At 56.7% G+C, this 16,784-nt stretch overlaps 3 protein-coding genes and 1 non-coding gene across 5 annotated transcripts in view; 2 read left to right on the forward strand and 2 right to left on the reverse strand.

The window, feature by feature from the left end:
• Positions 1-348, reverse strand: part of PAF1 (PAF1 component of Paf1/RNA polymerase II complex) — a 5,130-nt gene extending 4,782 nt beyond the window's left edge. Inside the window, exon 1 of one of the 2 annotated variants that reach the window (XM_007451776.1) lies at positions 188-348. In XM_007451776.1, coding sequence (XP_007451838.1) covers positions 188-234 — 47 coding nt within the window. In that variant the 5' untranslated portion in view covers positions 235-348. The remainder of the gene's footprint in view (positions 1-187) is intronic. The other variant, XM_007451777.1, reaches the window with a different exon arrangement.
• Positions 349-746: 398 nt separating this feature from the next.
• MED29 (mediator complex subunit 29) lies at positions 747-4,060 on the forward strand. The gene is made up of 4 exons (XM_007451778.1): positions 747-1,001; positions 1,535-1,593; positions 1,872-1,956; positions 3,757-4,060. Exons 1-4 carry the CDS (start codon positions 786-788, stop codon positions 3,997-3,999), a joined length of 603 nt encoding a protein of 200 aa, XP_007451840.1. The 5' UTR covers positions 747-785; the 3' UTR covers positions 4,000-4,060.
• Positions 4,061-10,741: 6,681 nt separating this feature from the next.
• On the forward strand, positions 10,742-13,280 carry ZFP36 (ZFP36 zinc finger CCCH-type). The gene is made up of 2 exons (XM_007451779.1): positions 10,742-10,829; positions 11,642-13,280. The coding sequence occupies exons 1-2, from the start codon at positions 10,806-10,808 to the stop codon at positions 12,593-12,595; spliced, it is 978 nt and encodes a 325-aa protein (XP_007451841.1). The 5' UTR covers positions 10,742-10,805; the 3' UTR covers positions 12,596-13,280.
• Positions 13,281-16,231: 2,951 nt separating this feature from the next.
• On the reverse strand, positions 16,232-16,325 carry TRNAI-UAU (transfer RNA isoleucine (anticodon UAU)). Its single transcript has 2 exons — positions 16,288-16,325; positions 16,232-16,267 (listed from the first exon to the last, which is right to left on the reverse strand). It is a non-coding gene; the product is annotated as a tRNA-Ile (tRNA).
• Positions 16,326-16,784: the final 459 nt, after the last annotated feature.

Raw genomic sequence — 16,784 nt, forward strand, 5'->3', positions numbered from 1 at the left:
GGAAAGAGGGGGGCAACACGCCTTCTGAGACCCGCCCCCGTGAGCGGGTGAGCGCTCCGTGACGTCACGGGCTGACCTGGGGGCGCTGGTGAGGTTGTAGGCTGACAACTGGGCTCGACCCTCCCACCTCGCCGATGCCTACCCAAACGTAAAGAAAAACAGTACAGTCAGGCGCCGTAGTGCCTACCTGTGGCCATCCTCGCGCTGGGCCTGGGTCTGGATAGTGGGCGCCATGGCGAAGACGCGAGATAAGTCCTGACAAGAGCCTCAAAGAGCCACGGTAAAAGGCGTGCCGACTTCGGCGCACGCCCAGTCCGAGGCAGGGCTCGGGTTGACACCGCTCTCCTCAGGGATAGGGTCGAAGTGAGGTGGGCTGGTGAGAAGAGTTCCAGCAACACTGGAGTACTACGTAGTACTCAGGTAAACGCGCAAACAACGCCAGGGACTGACTCACAGCTCCAGAACACCAACTGCCGCCAGTGCTCTGAGGTCCGCAGGTCGCCTCAGGCGGCGACGCCTTCTGGGAAATAGAGTCTGATTGGAACCACACCCGGATTGGCGGGCGTCTGGGCAAAGGGCGGAGCGAGGCAATGTGACTGGTGAATCGGTATCTCAGTCTAGACGTCGGATTTGAGAGTCGAGTTGGAGGGTGGGTTCTTTCCTCCCATTGGTTAAATTTTCTGGGAGGCGGAGCTAACCAGCAAACGGGGCCTAGAGACCAAGACGCTAAAAAGAAACCGGGAAGACGCGCTTCTGACGCACTTCCCGCCCGCGAAGCGAGAAAGATGGCTGCATCCCAGCAGCAGGCTTCCGCGGCTTCCTCTGCCGCCAGTGTGTCAGGTCCGGGTTCGGCCGGTGGCTCGGGTCCCCAGCAGCAGCCACAACCACCAACACAGCTTGTGGGACCTGCCCAGAGCGGGCTTTTGCAGCAACAGCAACAGGACTTCGATCCTGTGCAGCGCTATAAGATGCTCATCCCGCAGCTGAAGGAAAGTCTGCAGGTGATTGGTCGGGAGATTTGGCTCTCTGACATCACGGGGGCGGGCGGAGGGACTGTAGTCAGGGAGAGAGCAAAAGGAGCGTTAGGCAGGGAAGAGGAATGAGACTTGATCTTCTTCGTGAGGCCAAAGCGAAGCTCTGTGGATTGACAGTGTGAGGAGGGATCAGGGCGAATCTTGAGCTTGAGACTGACTGGAATTCGAGGGGGAGGGACTTTAAAGGAGAAACTTAGCTCTGGTCGTTAAAGCCTGAGGAAAGGACTGGCCTGTACAGAGACTGACAGTGACTGGTGGGTGAGGGAGGACTCAAAAGTTATGTCCGGGACGGTATTGGCGAGAGCGGGCCTCTGGGAAAATACAGGTGGTTATTGCTATAGAGGAATGGAAGCTGGAGATACTCTGGAGTGACAGGAGGGTAAGTGCCAAGTGAAGAGGAGGCCTGAGATTGGGTGTTAAGGAAGATGTAGATCTACCAAAAGTGTCCTCTTCTCTTTCTCTATCTCCTTCATCTCTTTTTTTTTTTTTCTTTAAACTAGACCTTGATGAAGGTTGCAGCACAGAACTTGATTCAGAACACTAACATTGACAATGGACAGTGAGTACTCCTCTTTCTCCAGGCTGTCCTAACTCCATCCTAGTCTTAGAAACTCATCCCCCTTGCACCACACCCACCCCACTTTTCTCTTATTTTCAAGCCTGGCTCCCTAGCGCCTGACCTTGCCCTTTTTGCCCCTTCTTCTATTAACTGTCCCCTAGGCCCTGCCTCGGGTCTCCTGGGCCTATACCTGGTTTTCTGACGGATACTTGGTTGGGTAGGTCACTTAGTCCCAGAGATTGGAAATACATTCCGCACCTTATTCTCCTGGACTGTAGGAAGAGCAGCGATGGACCCATTCAGCGCTTTGACAAGTGTCTGGAGGAGTTCTACGCGCTCTGTGACCAGCTAGAGCTCTGCCTGGTAAGGGGTCTCCTAGCCACCGGGTGACCACAACCCTGCCTCAGTTCCTGGTGCTTCAGGAACCTTCATTCAGTCAGTCGACACACGCTCACTGAGCACCTCCTGTGGCCCAGACCTGTGCTGATGCTGCAACTGATGCTGGGGGCACAATATTGCCCAATCCTTGCCCTCACAGAGCTTCCAGTTCAGTGGGGTGACAAAAAAATCCTCAAACAGTGACAGCTCAGAGTAGTCAGGGCTCTGATGGGAAAAGCTCAGGCCATGGAGGGCTCTGAAGGGGGAAGCATAGACAGAAGGCTCAGGGCTGGAGTCGTGGAGGCACAGGCAGAGGGGGCAGGATTAAAATGAGGGAAGCTCGGGGGGCTGTGGAAGTCCAGAGAAGGCACCTGACCCTGCCTAGGGCAGGTTTAGGGAGGAAGTGGCTCAGGGTAGACTACTAGTGGAGAGCACATCTGAGCGGAGGCTGGAACAAAAAATGGAAAAAGGGCAGGAGTTGAGAGGAGGGCAAGTGGCTCAGAGCACAGCCTTTGGAGTCAGACGGACCACCAATCTCTACCTCTGAGCCTTGGGTTCCTCCTTTGGAAAATGGATTTTTGGGAAGGACTCAGCAAGATCTTGCATATATAGCACTTAACCAGGTACTGGACACATGGCAAACGTTTCCTGTAGTATCCTCATTGTCATCATTATTTTGAAGTGGACTTTGAAAGAAAAGTCAGTGTGAGCAGCCTCGTGGTGGTAGAAAGGTGTTCCAGCCAGGCGGAACGGCTTCTGCTTTAAGTTCCCTTTAGGAACATCCTGAAATTCAGTCTGGCTGAGGTGTGGTAGGCGTTGGCGCTTGTTGCATTTTGAATATAGCCTGGAGGGTGCTGGGGAGCCATGGAGGGTTTCAAGCAGGGAAGGACAGGGACCCATTTGCTTTTGTAGGAATATGCCTCTGGCTGCCACATGAGGGATGGGTGCAAGGGGCTGAGAGTGGAGGCTGGGAGCCCGTGGCAGGATTCAGGAGGGCCAGGTTCCACCAGAGCAGGGTCCTGAGGAAGTGGGAAAGGGCAGGTGGGAGAGATACTCAGAAGGCTTCATGCACAGGGCCATGGGACTGATGGACTGGGGGAGGAGCCTCCAAGATGAGGCCCGGGGCTCTAGTTGGAAGGGTAGGGCCGTCCCTGAGACAGGGACCCAGGAAGGAGAGTGGTTTTGGGGGCAGAGTATGAGAACTCTGGGATTTTAGGGGAGGCTGGGCGCACAGAAGTGATGTCATCAGTACAGAGGTCGGAACAGTAGTGTGTGTGAGTGAGACAACCCCTAGAGGGCATGAGGATGAGAGGAGGAGAAGGGATACAGGAATTACCACATTTAAGGCTTAGGTAGATTAAAAAGCATCTAGAAGGACCAGCCAGAGAAGTAGGAGGAAAACCAGGAGGAGCAGGTGCCGCCAGAGAAGCTAGTGCCAATGCCAAGCCTAGGGTCAGGACAGTCACAACAATAGTAGTTGACATTCATCAACTAGCACTTAAGTTAACTTGCCAGGACCTGTGCCTGTGTCCCTTGCACTCTGCTCTCGCCTTTCTCACCTTATTAGATAGAAGTAGTTATTAAACCCATTTTCCAAAGGAGGAAACAGACACAGAGAGGAGCAGCCGCATGCCTGAGGCCACCCAGCGAGTGGCAGGGCCAGGCTCTGACCCCAAGACCCCAGGATTCCAGAGACTAAAAAGGCTACCCCAGGCCGGCCCTTGGGGTGGGGCTGGCAGTACCCGGAGTGAAGGCTGATGCCACACCTTGCCTGCCTGCCCACAGCGCCTGGCCCATGAGTGCCTGTCACAGAGTTGCGACAGTGCCAAGCACTCTCCAACACTGGTGCCCACAGCCACCAAGCCTGACGCCGTCCAGCCTGACAGCCTGCCCTATCCGCAATACCTGGCGGTCATCAAAGCCCAGATTGCCTGTGCCAAGGACATTCACACTGCCCTGCTGGACTGCGCCAACAAGGTCACAGGCAAGACGCCTGCACCGCCTACGGGCCCGGGGGGCGCCCTGTGAGCTGGCAGGGCTGGGAGCGGGGCTGGCGGTGGAGGAGGGAATGAAGAGTGGCCTCAAAGCAGCTATGTCTCTGACTTTTCTTCCTGCCTGCTCACTGCGGCTGGCGCCAGCAGGGGGCAGCAGAGGCCAGCAGGGAGCACCCAGGGCGGGACCTGGCCTCTGCGGGCTGCCTTCTCTCTTCCCTGGCTGAGGGTGGACTTTGGATTGTGCCCGTTGGTGACCTCTTCCAGGGGCTCTCCCCCAACCTGGCCTGGCTCTGGAGCCCTGACTGGGTCCCTCTCCCTCAATCCTTCCTTGATTCTGTCCCAGTTCGGGGGTGGTCTCTGTGCCTGCTCCTTTTTCTAGCTGTTCCTCTGAGCGTCTTGTGTCATTCGATCTCTTTGTCCCCATCTCCCTGTCTCTGACCATCTCTCTCCCAGTGCCCCTTTGCTGTCTTCTGCCCCCAGCTCCTAACTGGGACTCTGTGCAGGGGGCCAGAATGGAAGCCAGAACCCCTGGCTTACCTGGGGCTAGAAGGAGCTTCATTTCCAGGGACCACAGTCACATCCAGGGATCCCTAGCACCTCCCGTGTCAGCTCAACCCCCAGTCTGCTTGACCCAGGAAAGAGGAAGTGGAGGGGTCTAGGCCCTGACCTCAGCACGCCCGATCGGGGAGCAACCCAGCCCGCCACCCCCAATACCCGGGGTCTGCGTCAGCAGCACTCAAACGAGGGGCGTTGTGCAATCTGCGGTGAAGCCTGGCCCAGTTGGATGCCTGGGTCCCTGTATTTTTAGCCCCAAAGGAGAAGTGAAAAGGCCCCAGCAGGGGTGAATCATCAGTCCTGGGGAAGAAGACAGGCGCCTGGGCCCCAGCTCCGGGAAGCAGACCTTGGGGAGGGGGCTTCAGGGAGGGAGTGCCCCACCAGGCTTCCCCATGGCCTTCAGGCCTGGGCAAGTACAGGGCGGAGCTACCAGCCCAGGCCCAGGTGGTGAGTGTGAAAGGCTCAAGTGACTCAGCTTGGTTGGGGGACTGACCCACCCAAAACCTTCTGTACCCTGGTTCCCATGGCACCGCCCAGAGGCCTCCTGTCCTGGACTCCACATCTGTGAGGAAAACCCGGGACCATGGAGACCTGCGATCCACCCAGAGTCTGCAACTGTGTGTGTGTGTGTGTGTGTGTGTGTGTGTGTGTGTGTGTGTGTGTGTGTGTGTGTGTGTGTGTGTGTGTGTACACACATCCCAGAAGTTCCTTCCCTTTCTCCCTGACCTTCCTTGAAGTGCCAGGCACATAGGGGCAAGCTCCAGGCAGGGCAGCAGAACTCTTGGACACTAGCTGAAGCTGCAGCCCATAGGTAGAATTTCTCCTGAAAGGAAGCCATAGCTCTGCCCATTTATCTGACTGAATCAGCCCCCACCCCCCCATGTGACTCCCCAGATCTTCTAGAATAATCTACTTAAAGTCAACTGATTATAGACTTTAATCACATCTACAAAATACGTTCACAGCATCTTCTAGACTAGTTTGATTAAATAACTGGGGACTGTAGCCTAGCCAAGTTGACACATAAGACTGACCATCGTAACCTTGTCCTTGTCAATATGGCACCCATACACATCTCCTTAACCATACGTAAGGTCCAGATAAATACAAAAAACAAAGTTATATTTCCACCTAACGTGATGCAATTATCTGAGTACAGCACGCCTTCCCCAGAAGGGCCCAGTGGCTTCCAGCCTGTGGGCACACACCACATACTGGTAGAGACGTGTCAGTGCACAGGCCCACGCACTCGGAGTCAAGTACAGCTGGCCCTGTGAGGCCGCAGCAACACAGCATCACACATGGATGCGGGCATGGCATCCCAGCAGCCCTGATACGGGGCCCAGCAGTGCCTAAAACCACACCCAGGGAGACTGCGGAGACACCTGGTGGGCAGCGAGATGATGGATGCACAATTCACACAGCCACACGGTGGAAATTGTGCACCCAGAAGTGGAGTTCATTCAACACACATTTGCCGAGTATCTATTTTGGGCCAAGCCCTATACAGTGTGAACCAAAGATCCCTGCCTTGCTGGAGCTGATATTCCAGTGACAGTTAAGTGTGATAAAGTAAAACACAGTATGTCAGGTAATGAGAAATTCCAAGAAGGAAAATAAAGCAGAGAAGTGAGATCAGAAGTGGAGAGAGATAATAGGAGGAAAAGAAAAGTATTTGCGAATAAGTAACACAAGATTTGCATATGGGGGCTTCCGTGGTGGTGCAGTGGTTGAGAGTCCGCCTGCCGATGCAAGGGACACGGGTTTGTGCCCCGGTCTGGGAAGATCCCACATGCCGCGGAGCGGCTGGGCCCGTGAGCCATGGCCGCTGGGCCTGCGCGTCCGGAGCCTGTGCTCCGCAATGGGAGAGGCCACAACAGTGAGAGGCCCGCGTACCGAAAAAAAAAAAAGATTTGCATATGGAGAATTATGTTACTTTATTGGAAAACATGAAAGTTTGAGAGTTTAGGTTGGGTAGTGGTTCACGTGTATTAATGTGATCTGTAAATAGATGTTACATGTATTTATTATTTGTTAAATAGATGACAAGGTTATTTTTAAACCTGTTAAAAGTCCTTGACCCAGGTCATGAAGGCCTCACTGAGAAGGTAGTATTGGAGTGAACTTGAAGGAAAGGGAATAAGTTGTGGACATTCCAGGGAGAGGAAACAGTAAGTGCAGAGGCCCTGCCTGAGGCAGAAATGTGATGGTGTGTTGGTGGAATAATGTGGAAGCCTGGGCCACGGTGAAGAGGCAGGAATAGGAGAGGACCTTAGTGAAGGTTCTTAGTGGATTATTAAACCCAGAGGGAGACTGTACAGCCTCGTGCACAACCGCCCACTCCAAGGAAGCATGCACGTGAGATGCACAGCCACACAGGGCAAAACAGACCATGGCAAAACACAGGCGCACACGACACCCCTCTTCCCTAGCAGAGAATAGCATAGCCCACCATCCTACAATCATGGTGTCCCTGGCGTCTCCATCCTGGGGGCAGTCCCACAAACAGACTCAAGGAACAATCCAACTATGTGAATATACAAACAACCCTCTAACCACCCCTTAACCCGCTATCTTCTACCCCATCTCAGACTTTGCCCATCACAGGCTGACTCAGCCCTGCCCTCAGCTCAACATTATCAAAAGCAGTGGAGGCTGGATTTAGATAATGCTTCTCAGGTTCGAGTGTGCGTGCGTGTTTTCCTCTGCTCTGCCCACGGAGGCCTGTGCGAACCGCAGGAGTGGGCCAGCTGCCCTCCCCATCATGTGCGCTTGTAGACGTCAGGAACCAAAGTTCAGTTTCACTGCCCTGTGACTGAGCCACAGAGGAACTGCTTCCAGACACTGGCCTCCTGGTGTTTTCAGCTACACCCCAAAGACACAGACACAGGAACACTATTCATACACCTGATGACCACACACACAGTCAGCTGCAGGCGCCCTGCACACAGCTACAGCTGCCTACAGCCACGCACATGCTCCCACACACCCTCAGCTCCAAAGCTGTGTGCTCACAGAGCCTCATCACACCTGAGGACACAGACAGCGACTCTCGCCAGCCTCCCTCAAAGAGTTACAATCACTCAGTCACTACAGATCCCAAGGTGTTTCAGAGCTACACAGAGATGTGCAGGGAGGTATGTAAGTCACACGTTCTCACGGATGCCACCTCAAAGACAGTTACAGCTGAGTACACTCTCCCTCCCCCACAGATGGTGAGGGTAAATACAGTCTGGTAAGAAACACGCAGGCATAGGCGGTTTCCCGCATTTATTCTCACAGCCATACGTTCCAGGTGGGTTGTAAGGACACAGCGTTGACACAGGAAAGTGGGCGCACTTGTGTCCCAAACCTAATTGCCCAATTGCACATCCAGGCGCGCCAGGGCAGCCCCACCTCGCACCTACAGCGCACACGTGGTCCACACGCCGCAGGGCCCGCGCAGCCGCGCACACTGCCAGCCCGCGTCGGCCGCACCCGCTCCCCCCCAGTCAATCACGCCTGGGGCGCACAAGACACACGTGCCGGCGCGTACACTGTCCCCAGATCGCCCGCGCGCTCTGGCCGGCTCTCACACCCCCGCGTTTCCCGTCCCCGCTTGTTTTTCTGGAAACTGCTCAACGTTCCCCTCCCCCTAGGCCGGAAGCGCTCGCCGTATTTTTAGCCTCTCTGGTTTCCGCCCCTTTCCCCCTGTCTGCCCGCCCAGGACCTGCCCCCTTGCGCCCCACGGGGGACCCCGGCCGTCCCCTTCCCCACCGTCATTCCAGAGGGGATTCCCGGCCTTAGCTGGTGCCACGGATTTTCCCGCTGGCTACGTGAGGAGCGGGGCGGAGCCCTGCCCTGAACTTCCTCCTGGGCTGGGACGCCTGAGGCCTGGACGGGAGCGGGGCGGGGGCGGGGGGGGGAGGGGGGGATGGGAGCCAGACTCCTAAACCGTTGGGAGAGGGGCCTCGGGGCCCCTGCGTTTGAGATCGAGGGTAGCTGGGGGCCTGGACTCCTGGGTCTGGTGAAGGAAGGGGCTGGGGGCCGGGTGTCCTGGGTCTGAGCGAGGAGGTGGCTTGGAAACCCGGACTCTTAGATCTGAGCAAGGAGGGGCGGAGACCCGGGCTCTTAGGACCCCCGCCCCCGTCAGTGCTTCCAGGGGTGGTCGGTTCTTCATCGCGCAAAGCCCCCTCTAGCCTCTTCGAGAGTCGCCCAGTCCGAAGCGTCCTGGCTCTCGGGCCGATGACTCAGCAGTTGGGAGAGGGGAGGGGGTCAGCTTGACTCAGGGATGGGAAATGCTCCCTGTCTCCAGGGAATCGAAACTGGTATCCCTCCTCCAGGATCGCGGCCAGAGCCAAGCCGGACACCGGGGACCCCAGGGTGCCTCCCACGTCTCGTTTTACCGCCGCCTTAGTCCCACTAGCCGCACAGGGATTTGAAGCCCAACCGGGCGGCGGGTGCCAGGCACCTCCCCTTTCCCCCTTTTCCCGTAGCCCTCGAGCGTCTGTTTACAGGCGACAGAAGCCCTGGTTACAGAGAGGAGCCCTGGCATCCAGGCCTAGCCTCCTCGTCACGGCTTCCAGGAAGCCCCCCTCCCTCGCCCCGTGCGAGTGAGTCACAGGCTAGAGGGAGGCTGCAACCGTGCCAGAGCCGCCCGCAGCCGCCCAGCTCACGAGACCGGCCGGGAAGGCCCCTCGGCCCCAGAAAGCGCCGCACCAGGGATTCCCCCGTGCTCTGTCGGACGAGCAAGTCAGCGTGTCTAGCAGAATCTCCCCACCTCAATACAAGCCCGCAGTCTGCAGTCGCAACCTGCAAGAATGAACTTTCCACCATTATAACTGCACTCTGTGGCGATGGTTTATTTCTACCCCCGTGTTTTCACTCAGGGCAGCCAGCTAGCTCATCGAGACCCAGTTTAAAAATTAGTTTCTTCTCCATATCTTAAGAGAGCGTCACTCAGTGCAACCCCTTGACAATAAAAGACTTGCCAATAAGGGGAGTGATTTCTGCACATTTAGAGTTTTCTCAAGGTACATCCCTTTATTAGAGACCCATCCGACCATCAGTTGGGGATGACCCATTTCTGCCATTCGAGACAGCTTTCCATCAAGGAAACCCACCACCATAATAAAAGATCTCCCCCTTCCCAATCTTGAGTTTTCTCTGAGCACAAACTCTTAACATAATTTAAGGCCCTGGTATTAGGCTGCTGCCATTTACTAAAGGAGGATAACTTGGCCTCTCTCTGCCAGGGTTTCCTGGTGTGTAAAACAGGCATAACAATACCTCTTTGAGTTAATGTATGTAAATAAAGCACTTTCATGCAACAGTGCCTAGCCCAGAGGAAGAGATCAGAAGTGTCATTATCTGCGTGAGGGTGAGAAGACACAGAGGAATTGGGAAATTGGGAAAGGAGGCCCCTTTCCAGCCTCGCCAGGTGTCCAGAACCCCACCCACCCCCAACCCCCGTGAGTCGGGGCAGGGAGGGAGGTCCAGGTCTCCGGATCTGGGCTGTTTGAGAGCGAGACCGTGCCAGGCCAGCAGGTCTCAGAAGAGAATTCTCCACCAGGCCCGTGGGTCTCCTCTCCGTTTTGCTCCTGCGGATTTCTGTCTGTGGATGCTTGTTTCTCCCTGTTCTCTGTTTCTTTATGTGACTCTCCCTCCCTCCCGCTTCCCGCTCTGAATTTGTCTCTCTGGGACTGTCTATATCTTGTCTTTTCAATCTGTGCCTCCCCACCTCGCCTCCTCTCCTTACCCTGTCTCTCCCTCTCTGTGCACGTCTCCCTGTGTGCGCAACTCCCTCCCTCTGTGTGTGTGTCCCTGTGTTTTTCTCTTTGGTCTCTCCATTTCTGTCTCTTGCTCTCCGTGCGTCTCTCCCCGCCCCTGTCGGGCAGTCTCTCGATCGCACGCCCTCTCAGCCTCTGCCCTTGTCAATTCCCCCAGGAGCCCTGCCCCCACCTCCGTGCCAGTTCCCTTCTCCGCGCCTCAGTCTCCAGCCTTTGAAAACTGGGCCGACACCCCCACCCCACGCACTCCCCGCGGTGTTGCGACCGCCCGCAGGCCCCCCTCAGGCGAGCCCCGGCCGGGATCCGGGCGGATGGGGTCCGGTTCAGGGCTGGGCGGGCTGCGCCGGGGGCGCGCGTCCGGGAAGCGCCCCTCCTGGCCCCGCCCGCCCGGGCCAACTCCTCAAGGCCCCGCCCCCCTCCGGCTAGATAAAAGCGGCGGCTCTTCCACCCCACCGCAGCCTGACTTCAGCGCTCCCACTTTCGGCCTGTGCCTCAGCCTTCGGCCATCTGCGCCGCCATGGATCTCACCGCCATCTACGAGGTGAGCCCCCGCTGATCGGCACCCCGAGGTCCGCAATGCCTAACTCCCTTCTCAAACCAGGGCTCTCTAGCGCCACAAACTCCCGCCCGGGACCCCTGGCTCCTTTCTCAAACTGGAACTCATTAGTGCTTCACACTTCGGCCCGGGGTCCCTGCCTCCCGTCTCAGACCAGTGTGATGCTCTGGAGGTGAAAATGGAGCCCGTGACTTTCTGGTCTCGGTCCAAACACGGGTGGGGTGGCCCTCGGAGATGGAAAGCTGGAGAACTTTTCTCAGACTGGGGCTGTCTGCAGGCGGAAATGACCCCACACCTGGCTTACCCCTGGTAGTTGCTGAGGGTGCGGTTTTCCGCTGAGGCGTTTCTTGGGCTGGAGTCTCAGGGTGAGGGGGAGCCGACTTCTGTCTCTTCACTCCCTGACCCAGAAGACTCTGGCAACTCTAAAACCGAAGAGATCCGGACTCCTGGGTTAACTTTGCCCGCTCCTCCACTTGTGAAACTGGAGAACCTCAGATCCCTAGAGGCCCAGAGGCTGAAATTTGGAGGACAGCAATGTGTCCTGACTTTAGAGCCCCTCTGATCCAGCCGGGGGAGCCGGGATTCCTGGGTCCCTCGGGATAAGTTTCAATCGCGAATAAACTCAGAACCTCCAAATCGGGATCCTTGCGATCCGGAACCCATGTTTGTTTTCTGCGGACGGGTGGGGCTCAGGCTGGGAGCCCACAAACCGGACTGGCAAGCTCTTAGGTGCCCTGCAGCTGGGGCGGGGCGTCACCCTGCATTTTCGGTGTCTTGACCGATCCCTGTTCCCACAGAGCCTCCAGTTGCTGAGCCATGACCTGCCTTCCGACCACGGAGAGACTGAGTCCAGCTCGGCCTGGGCCTCCTCGGGACTCTGGAGCCTCGGCTTACCCGACTCCAGCTCGTCTGGGGTGGCTGCCCGCCTGCCTGGCCGCTCCACCAGCCTGGTGGAGGGTCGCAGCTGCGGCTGGGTGCCCCCACCCCCAGGCTTCGCGCCCCTGGCTCCCCGCCCAGGCCCTGAGCTGTCGCCCTCACCCACCTCGCCTACTGCGACCCCCACCACCTCCTCCCGCTACAAGACCGAGCTATGTCGGACCTTCTCAGAAAGCGGGCGCTGCCGCTATGGGGCCAAGTGCCAGTTTGCCCACGGCCTGGGTGAGCTGCGCCAGGCCAGTCGCCACCCCAAGTACAAGACGGAACTGTGCCACAAGTTCTACCTCCAGGGCCGCTGCCCCTACGGCTCGCGCTGCCACTTCATCCACAACCCCAGCGAGGACCTGGGTGCCTCTGGCCACCCCCACGTGCTGCGCCAGAGCATCAGCTTCTCAGGCCTGCCCTCAGGCCGCCGAACCTCGCCACCACCAGCAGGCCCAGCAGGCCCTTCCCTGTCCTCGTGCTCCTTCTCACCCTCCAGCTCCCCACCACCACCACCTGGGGACCTTCCACTTTCACCCTCTGCCTTCTCTGCTGCCCCAGGGACTCCGGTGGCCCGAAGGGACCCCACCCCAGCCTGTTGTCCTTCCTGCCGAAGGGCCACCCCCAGCAGCGTCTGGGGGCCCTTGGGTGGCTTGGCTCGGAGCCCCTCTGCGCACTCCCTGGGATCTGATCCTGACGAATATGCCAGCAGCGGCAGCAGCCTGGGGGGATCTGACTCGCCTGTGTTCGAGGCCGGGGTTTTTGGGCCACCCCAACCACCTGCAGCCCCCAGGAGACTCCCCATCTTCAATCGTATCTCCGTTTCGGAGTGACAAGTGCCTGCCTAGTGCAGATCAGCTGGATCTTAAGGGGGGCCAGTTCTCTTATGCTGTGGGTTCCACAAGGGGTCCCGAGGCTGCGGGGGAACCAAGGGACTCTTAATCAAGTAGCTCCGCCCCACCTTCCAAAGTGCATTAACTCACTCCCCTGACCCTACGCTGGGGCAGGTCCCCGGTGTGCAAGCTGTTCATGCTGTTGGGGGAAGGAGTGTTTTCTGGGGTCTTAAAAAAATGTAGCAAATTGGAGGCAGTGAGGCCTCTTTCACCTCTCCCCCGCCCAATGCTGTGAATAATAAGCCCCCGCTGCCCCCTTCCAATTTTTTCTAGATCCCGAGGTTCTGGTGTCTGATGGTGACTGGAGCCTCCCCTGAAGGGGAATCCTGGTGCTCAAATTTCCCTCCAAAAACAAGCAGCCAAAGCCGTTGCCAACTCCCTGCTCTCCCACCCACCCACGCCTTTGGGCCTTTTATTTATGACGACTTTATTTATTCTGGTAGATTTTATAGTATTTATATATATTGGGTCGTCTACTTCCCTTGTATTTTTCTTCCTCTTTTTTGTAATATGGGAAACGATGGACTAATTATTGTTATAAGTATACTATAATATATGAAGTAATATATATTGTTAAAATTTTATTTTTTTTGGAATTTTTAAATAAAAGAAATCTGTGTGTAAACTGGAATCCTGGCTCTTCTGCGGTCTAGAGGTAGTGAGATGTGAGGGGAGGACGGTGTGCCCTTTTCTAGAAGCGGGATGGAATCAGCCGATAGCTCCTCCAAACCTCCCCGGAGCCGAGCCGCCAGCGGCGCTTACCTGGCAGGAAGTGACGTCACCTGGCCCGGCCATTCACCTGAGAGGGCGGGGCCAGGTGAGATCACCGGGTAGGAACCGGGAGAGCCAGTTCCCGGGGCGTGGGAGGCGCTCCCGTCCCGCCGGGATCCTTGACCCAGCTCTCGGCCGGGCGCGGGCGGGGACGGGATGTTTCCGTCCCCATGGGGCCGAGGGAGGAGGGCGGGGCGGAGTGGGGAGGACGGAATGTGCCGGGGCACGAGCCCAGGGCAAGCGAAGGAGGCCGGCGCGGCAGGTGGGGGAGGGGTCGTCCCGGAAGCCGAGGCGTCCTGGGGTCCCACCGCCCGGCCTTCCAGGATCGGAGAGTGTGGGGGACTCAGGCTTTCGGCATCTCGGCGGAGGCAGCTTGAAAGCCTTCAGGATTCTAGAATGTCAACACTGTGGAATCTCAGACTTGGTCTCTCGGCGACTTCTAGACCCTGGGTGTCCCAGAACGTTTAGGAATCGCAGAACTGTAGCCTCTGGCTTTCCGGGCTCCTAGACCTTCGGGATTCCAGAATCTTGGCCTGTCGAGTTTCGAGAAGTTCGGGATTGCGAGATCTCGACATTTCTGAGCCTTGGAAACTCGTGGTCTCGCGCCCCAGGCGGGGTGGGGGTCGCGGCCGCGCCGGGACGGGGCGGGGCCCCCGGGAGAGCAGCGTCCTCGGACCATACAAGGCAAGAGGCGGCGAGAACCACACTGGGGCGGAGGAGCCCAGCGCCAGGAAGCCGCCTCGCGTCAGTGCCTGCGCCCCGCCCCCTTCCGCCGCGGCCTCCTACCCCCTCGTCCCCCCGCCCCTCACTTCCCTCTCCTCTCCCTACCTCACCCCTTCTCCTCCCTCTCAGTTCCTCCAGCCCAGACCCTCCTGCGCCGACCTTCCCCTCCCCTTCTTCCCCCACCCTCCCCAGCTCCTCCTCCCCCAGCACTCCTCTCCCCTTCCCCTTTTTAATATCTTTGCCTTCCTGCCGCCCATTCCCCGTCCTCTATCCCCTCCTCTCTTTCCTTCCAGTTCCCCTCCTCCTCCCCCTTCTGGCCTCCTTTCCTTCTCTCTCCACCCATTCCTTCCCTGCCCACACTCTTCATCCCCTCTGTTCCACCTCCCTCACCCCATTCCCTCCTGCGAGTGTTCTCCTCTTCCCCTCCCCTCCTCATGCCTCCTAGACCTCTCAGCCCTCCTTGGCCCTCTCCGCTCGCCCACTGGCAGGCCCTGACCTTTGATCTCCTCTTCCACGAAGCACCCCCGCCCCCACGCCCCGTTTTGGGAAAGGGCTCAGGTCCCCATACTTGGAGAGGAGGTTTGGGAAAGAGAGAGAGAGAAACCCAGAAACCCAAAGACGTTGGAGAGGAAGAGCAAGCCACGCAGACATTCACAGGCACTGAAAGAACAAGAAGTAACACATCTCTGGTCCTTCCCTTTGCGAAAAACAGGTTCTCTGCCCCTTGAAAACAAACGAACTAACAAACCCTCACTTGCAAAAATGGCACCTAACACCAGCTACCAGTGCCAAACACCTGAGAGTCATTCCTCTTGACTCTTTCCTCAACCCCACACCCCAATTCAAAGTCAGTCCTGTCTGATTCACCTTCTAAAGAGAGATTACAATCCACCCTCCTGCCTCCTCCTCTGGCCCCAACCCTGGTTCCATCGGGCATCATCTCCCACCTGAACCATCATAGCAGCCCCTTCCTGGTCTCCTGGCTCAGGCCCCTACCCTCAGTCTCTTCCCCACTCCCACACTAGGCAACCAGAGGGAAGCTGTCATGACACCTGAGTCAGATCACATAAAAGCCAAAGTCTTAAGTCCTCACCAGCCTACACAGCCTGGCTCTCATCTTTGATCACTCTTGCTCTAGTCACTCTGGCTTCCAACAGTGCATTTGGCATACTTCAGCCACAGGGCCTTTGCACTGCCTGTTCCCTGTGCCTGGAATACTCCCCCAGGTATCCCAACAGCTTATTCCCCTTCTTCAGGTCTCTGCTCAAAATGTTTCCTCAGTGAGATGGTCCCTGACTACTAATATTGCAACCCCCATCCTCCCTACCTTGCTCTATTTTTTCCAAGATGTTTATCACCACCTAACATATAAAATGTACTTAGATCTTATGTTTCTAGCAATCTTCCTCCCCCACTAGAATGTCAGATCCTCAGGGGCAGGGACTTCGACTTTGTCTTGTTCACTGCTGTATCACTCACACCTAAACCCTAAACAGGAGCCAGTCACACAGTGGTCACAAGCTTCAGAATTTGTTGAAAAAAAAAAAAAAATCGATTCAGAAATGGGGAGAGAAAGAGAGAAAACTCCAAGACACACACACACACACCAAATAGTAACTGTGAAGTAATGATGTTAATTAAACATTGTGGTAATTATTTCACAATTTATACGTATCTAAAATTATTTTGTACATCTTGGACTGATACAATGTTATACGGCGATTACATTTCAATAAAACTGGGGGGGTGGGGGGGCGGGAATCCAAGACAGAAAAAGATGGAGAAGGAGACAGTATCACATAGGCAGTTTGCTGAGGACCCAACAGCCTGACACATCTACTGATTTGCAGACTGAAATTCCCGGGCATCTGAGAGGCAATACCACCCCCTGGTGACCAAGAGGAAAACGGCACCTCCCCACAACAGAAAACACTCCCTAACAGATCGTCATCAGAGTCCCAGGATTCCTCCCAGCTTAAAAATTCAGGAGACCGAAACGTTTATTCTTTTAAGTGATGTAGATGTTCGCGTTGACTAATAAGATGCATAAATTTACAAAAACCAGTAGGAGAAAACTAAAAGTGCTCCAGGTGAGGATCGAACTCACAACCTCGGCATCGCTCCGCTTAGCACTGTTATATAAGTACCGCGCGCTAACCGATTGCGCCACTGGAGCTCCGGCCGCCCCCTTTCGCCGCGGGGTCTTTCAGTCATTCCTGGCCACGTGACTTTGATAGATTGCCCTACCTCTTTTTTGCATATACAAATAGGAATCTTTGGATTGGCGAATAGGAGAAAGTGCGTTACCAGTTCCGGATTCTCACGCCTGGAAGGCTCTTGCTGTAAAAGGGAAAAGTCCGCGAGGCTTTTGGAATGTGGGGGTGTAGCCTGCCTGGGACTCGCCTTCTCATGAATATTCAGAAACCAGAGAGGAGGGGTCTTAACCCTTCGTTGGCTGGCCGGCCGGAAGGCGGCCCCTCCCCCCTGCGGGCGGGAACAGGATATGAGCCCGGGCGGCTGGGGGGAGGGGAAGCCCCAGGCGACCGCCCCCCCCCCCCCCCCCCCCCTGCCGATGCAGGAGACACGGGTTCGTGCCCCGGTCCGGGAGGATCCCACATGCCGCGGAGCGGCTGGG

Source organism: Lipotes vexillifer, unplaced genomic scaffold (assembly GCF_000442215.2).
Source record: "Lipotes vexillifer unplaced genomic scaffold, Lipotes_vexillifer_v1.1 scaffold3427, whole genome shotgun sequence".
Lineage (NCBI taxonomy): Eukaryota > Metazoa > Chordata > Mammalia > Artiodactyla > Lipotidae > Lipotes > Lipotes vexillifer.

Excerpts from the sequence above, each read along its gene's own strand:
- MED29 (XM_007451778.1), top strand. The coding sequence starts at position 786 with ATGGCTGCATCCCAGCAGCAGGCTTCCGCGGCTTCCTCTGCCGCCAGT. Across the intron at positions 1,594-1,871 it reads ACTAACATTGACAATGGACA|GAAGAGCAGCGATGGACCCA; the intron begins GTGAGTACTCCT and ends CCTGGACTGTAG. Across the intron at positions 1,957-3,756 it reads ACCAGCTAGAGCTCTGCCTG|CGCCTGGCCCATGAGTGCCT; the intron begins GTAAGGGGTCTC and ends GCCTGCCCACAG.
- ZFP36 (XM_007451779.1), top strand. The coding sequence starts at position 10,806 with ATGGATCTCACCGCCATCTACGAG. Across the intron at positions 10,830-11,641 it reads ATCTCACCGCCATCTACGAG|AGCCTCCAGTTGCTGAGCCA; the intron begins GTGAGCCCCCGC and ends CTGTTCCCACAG.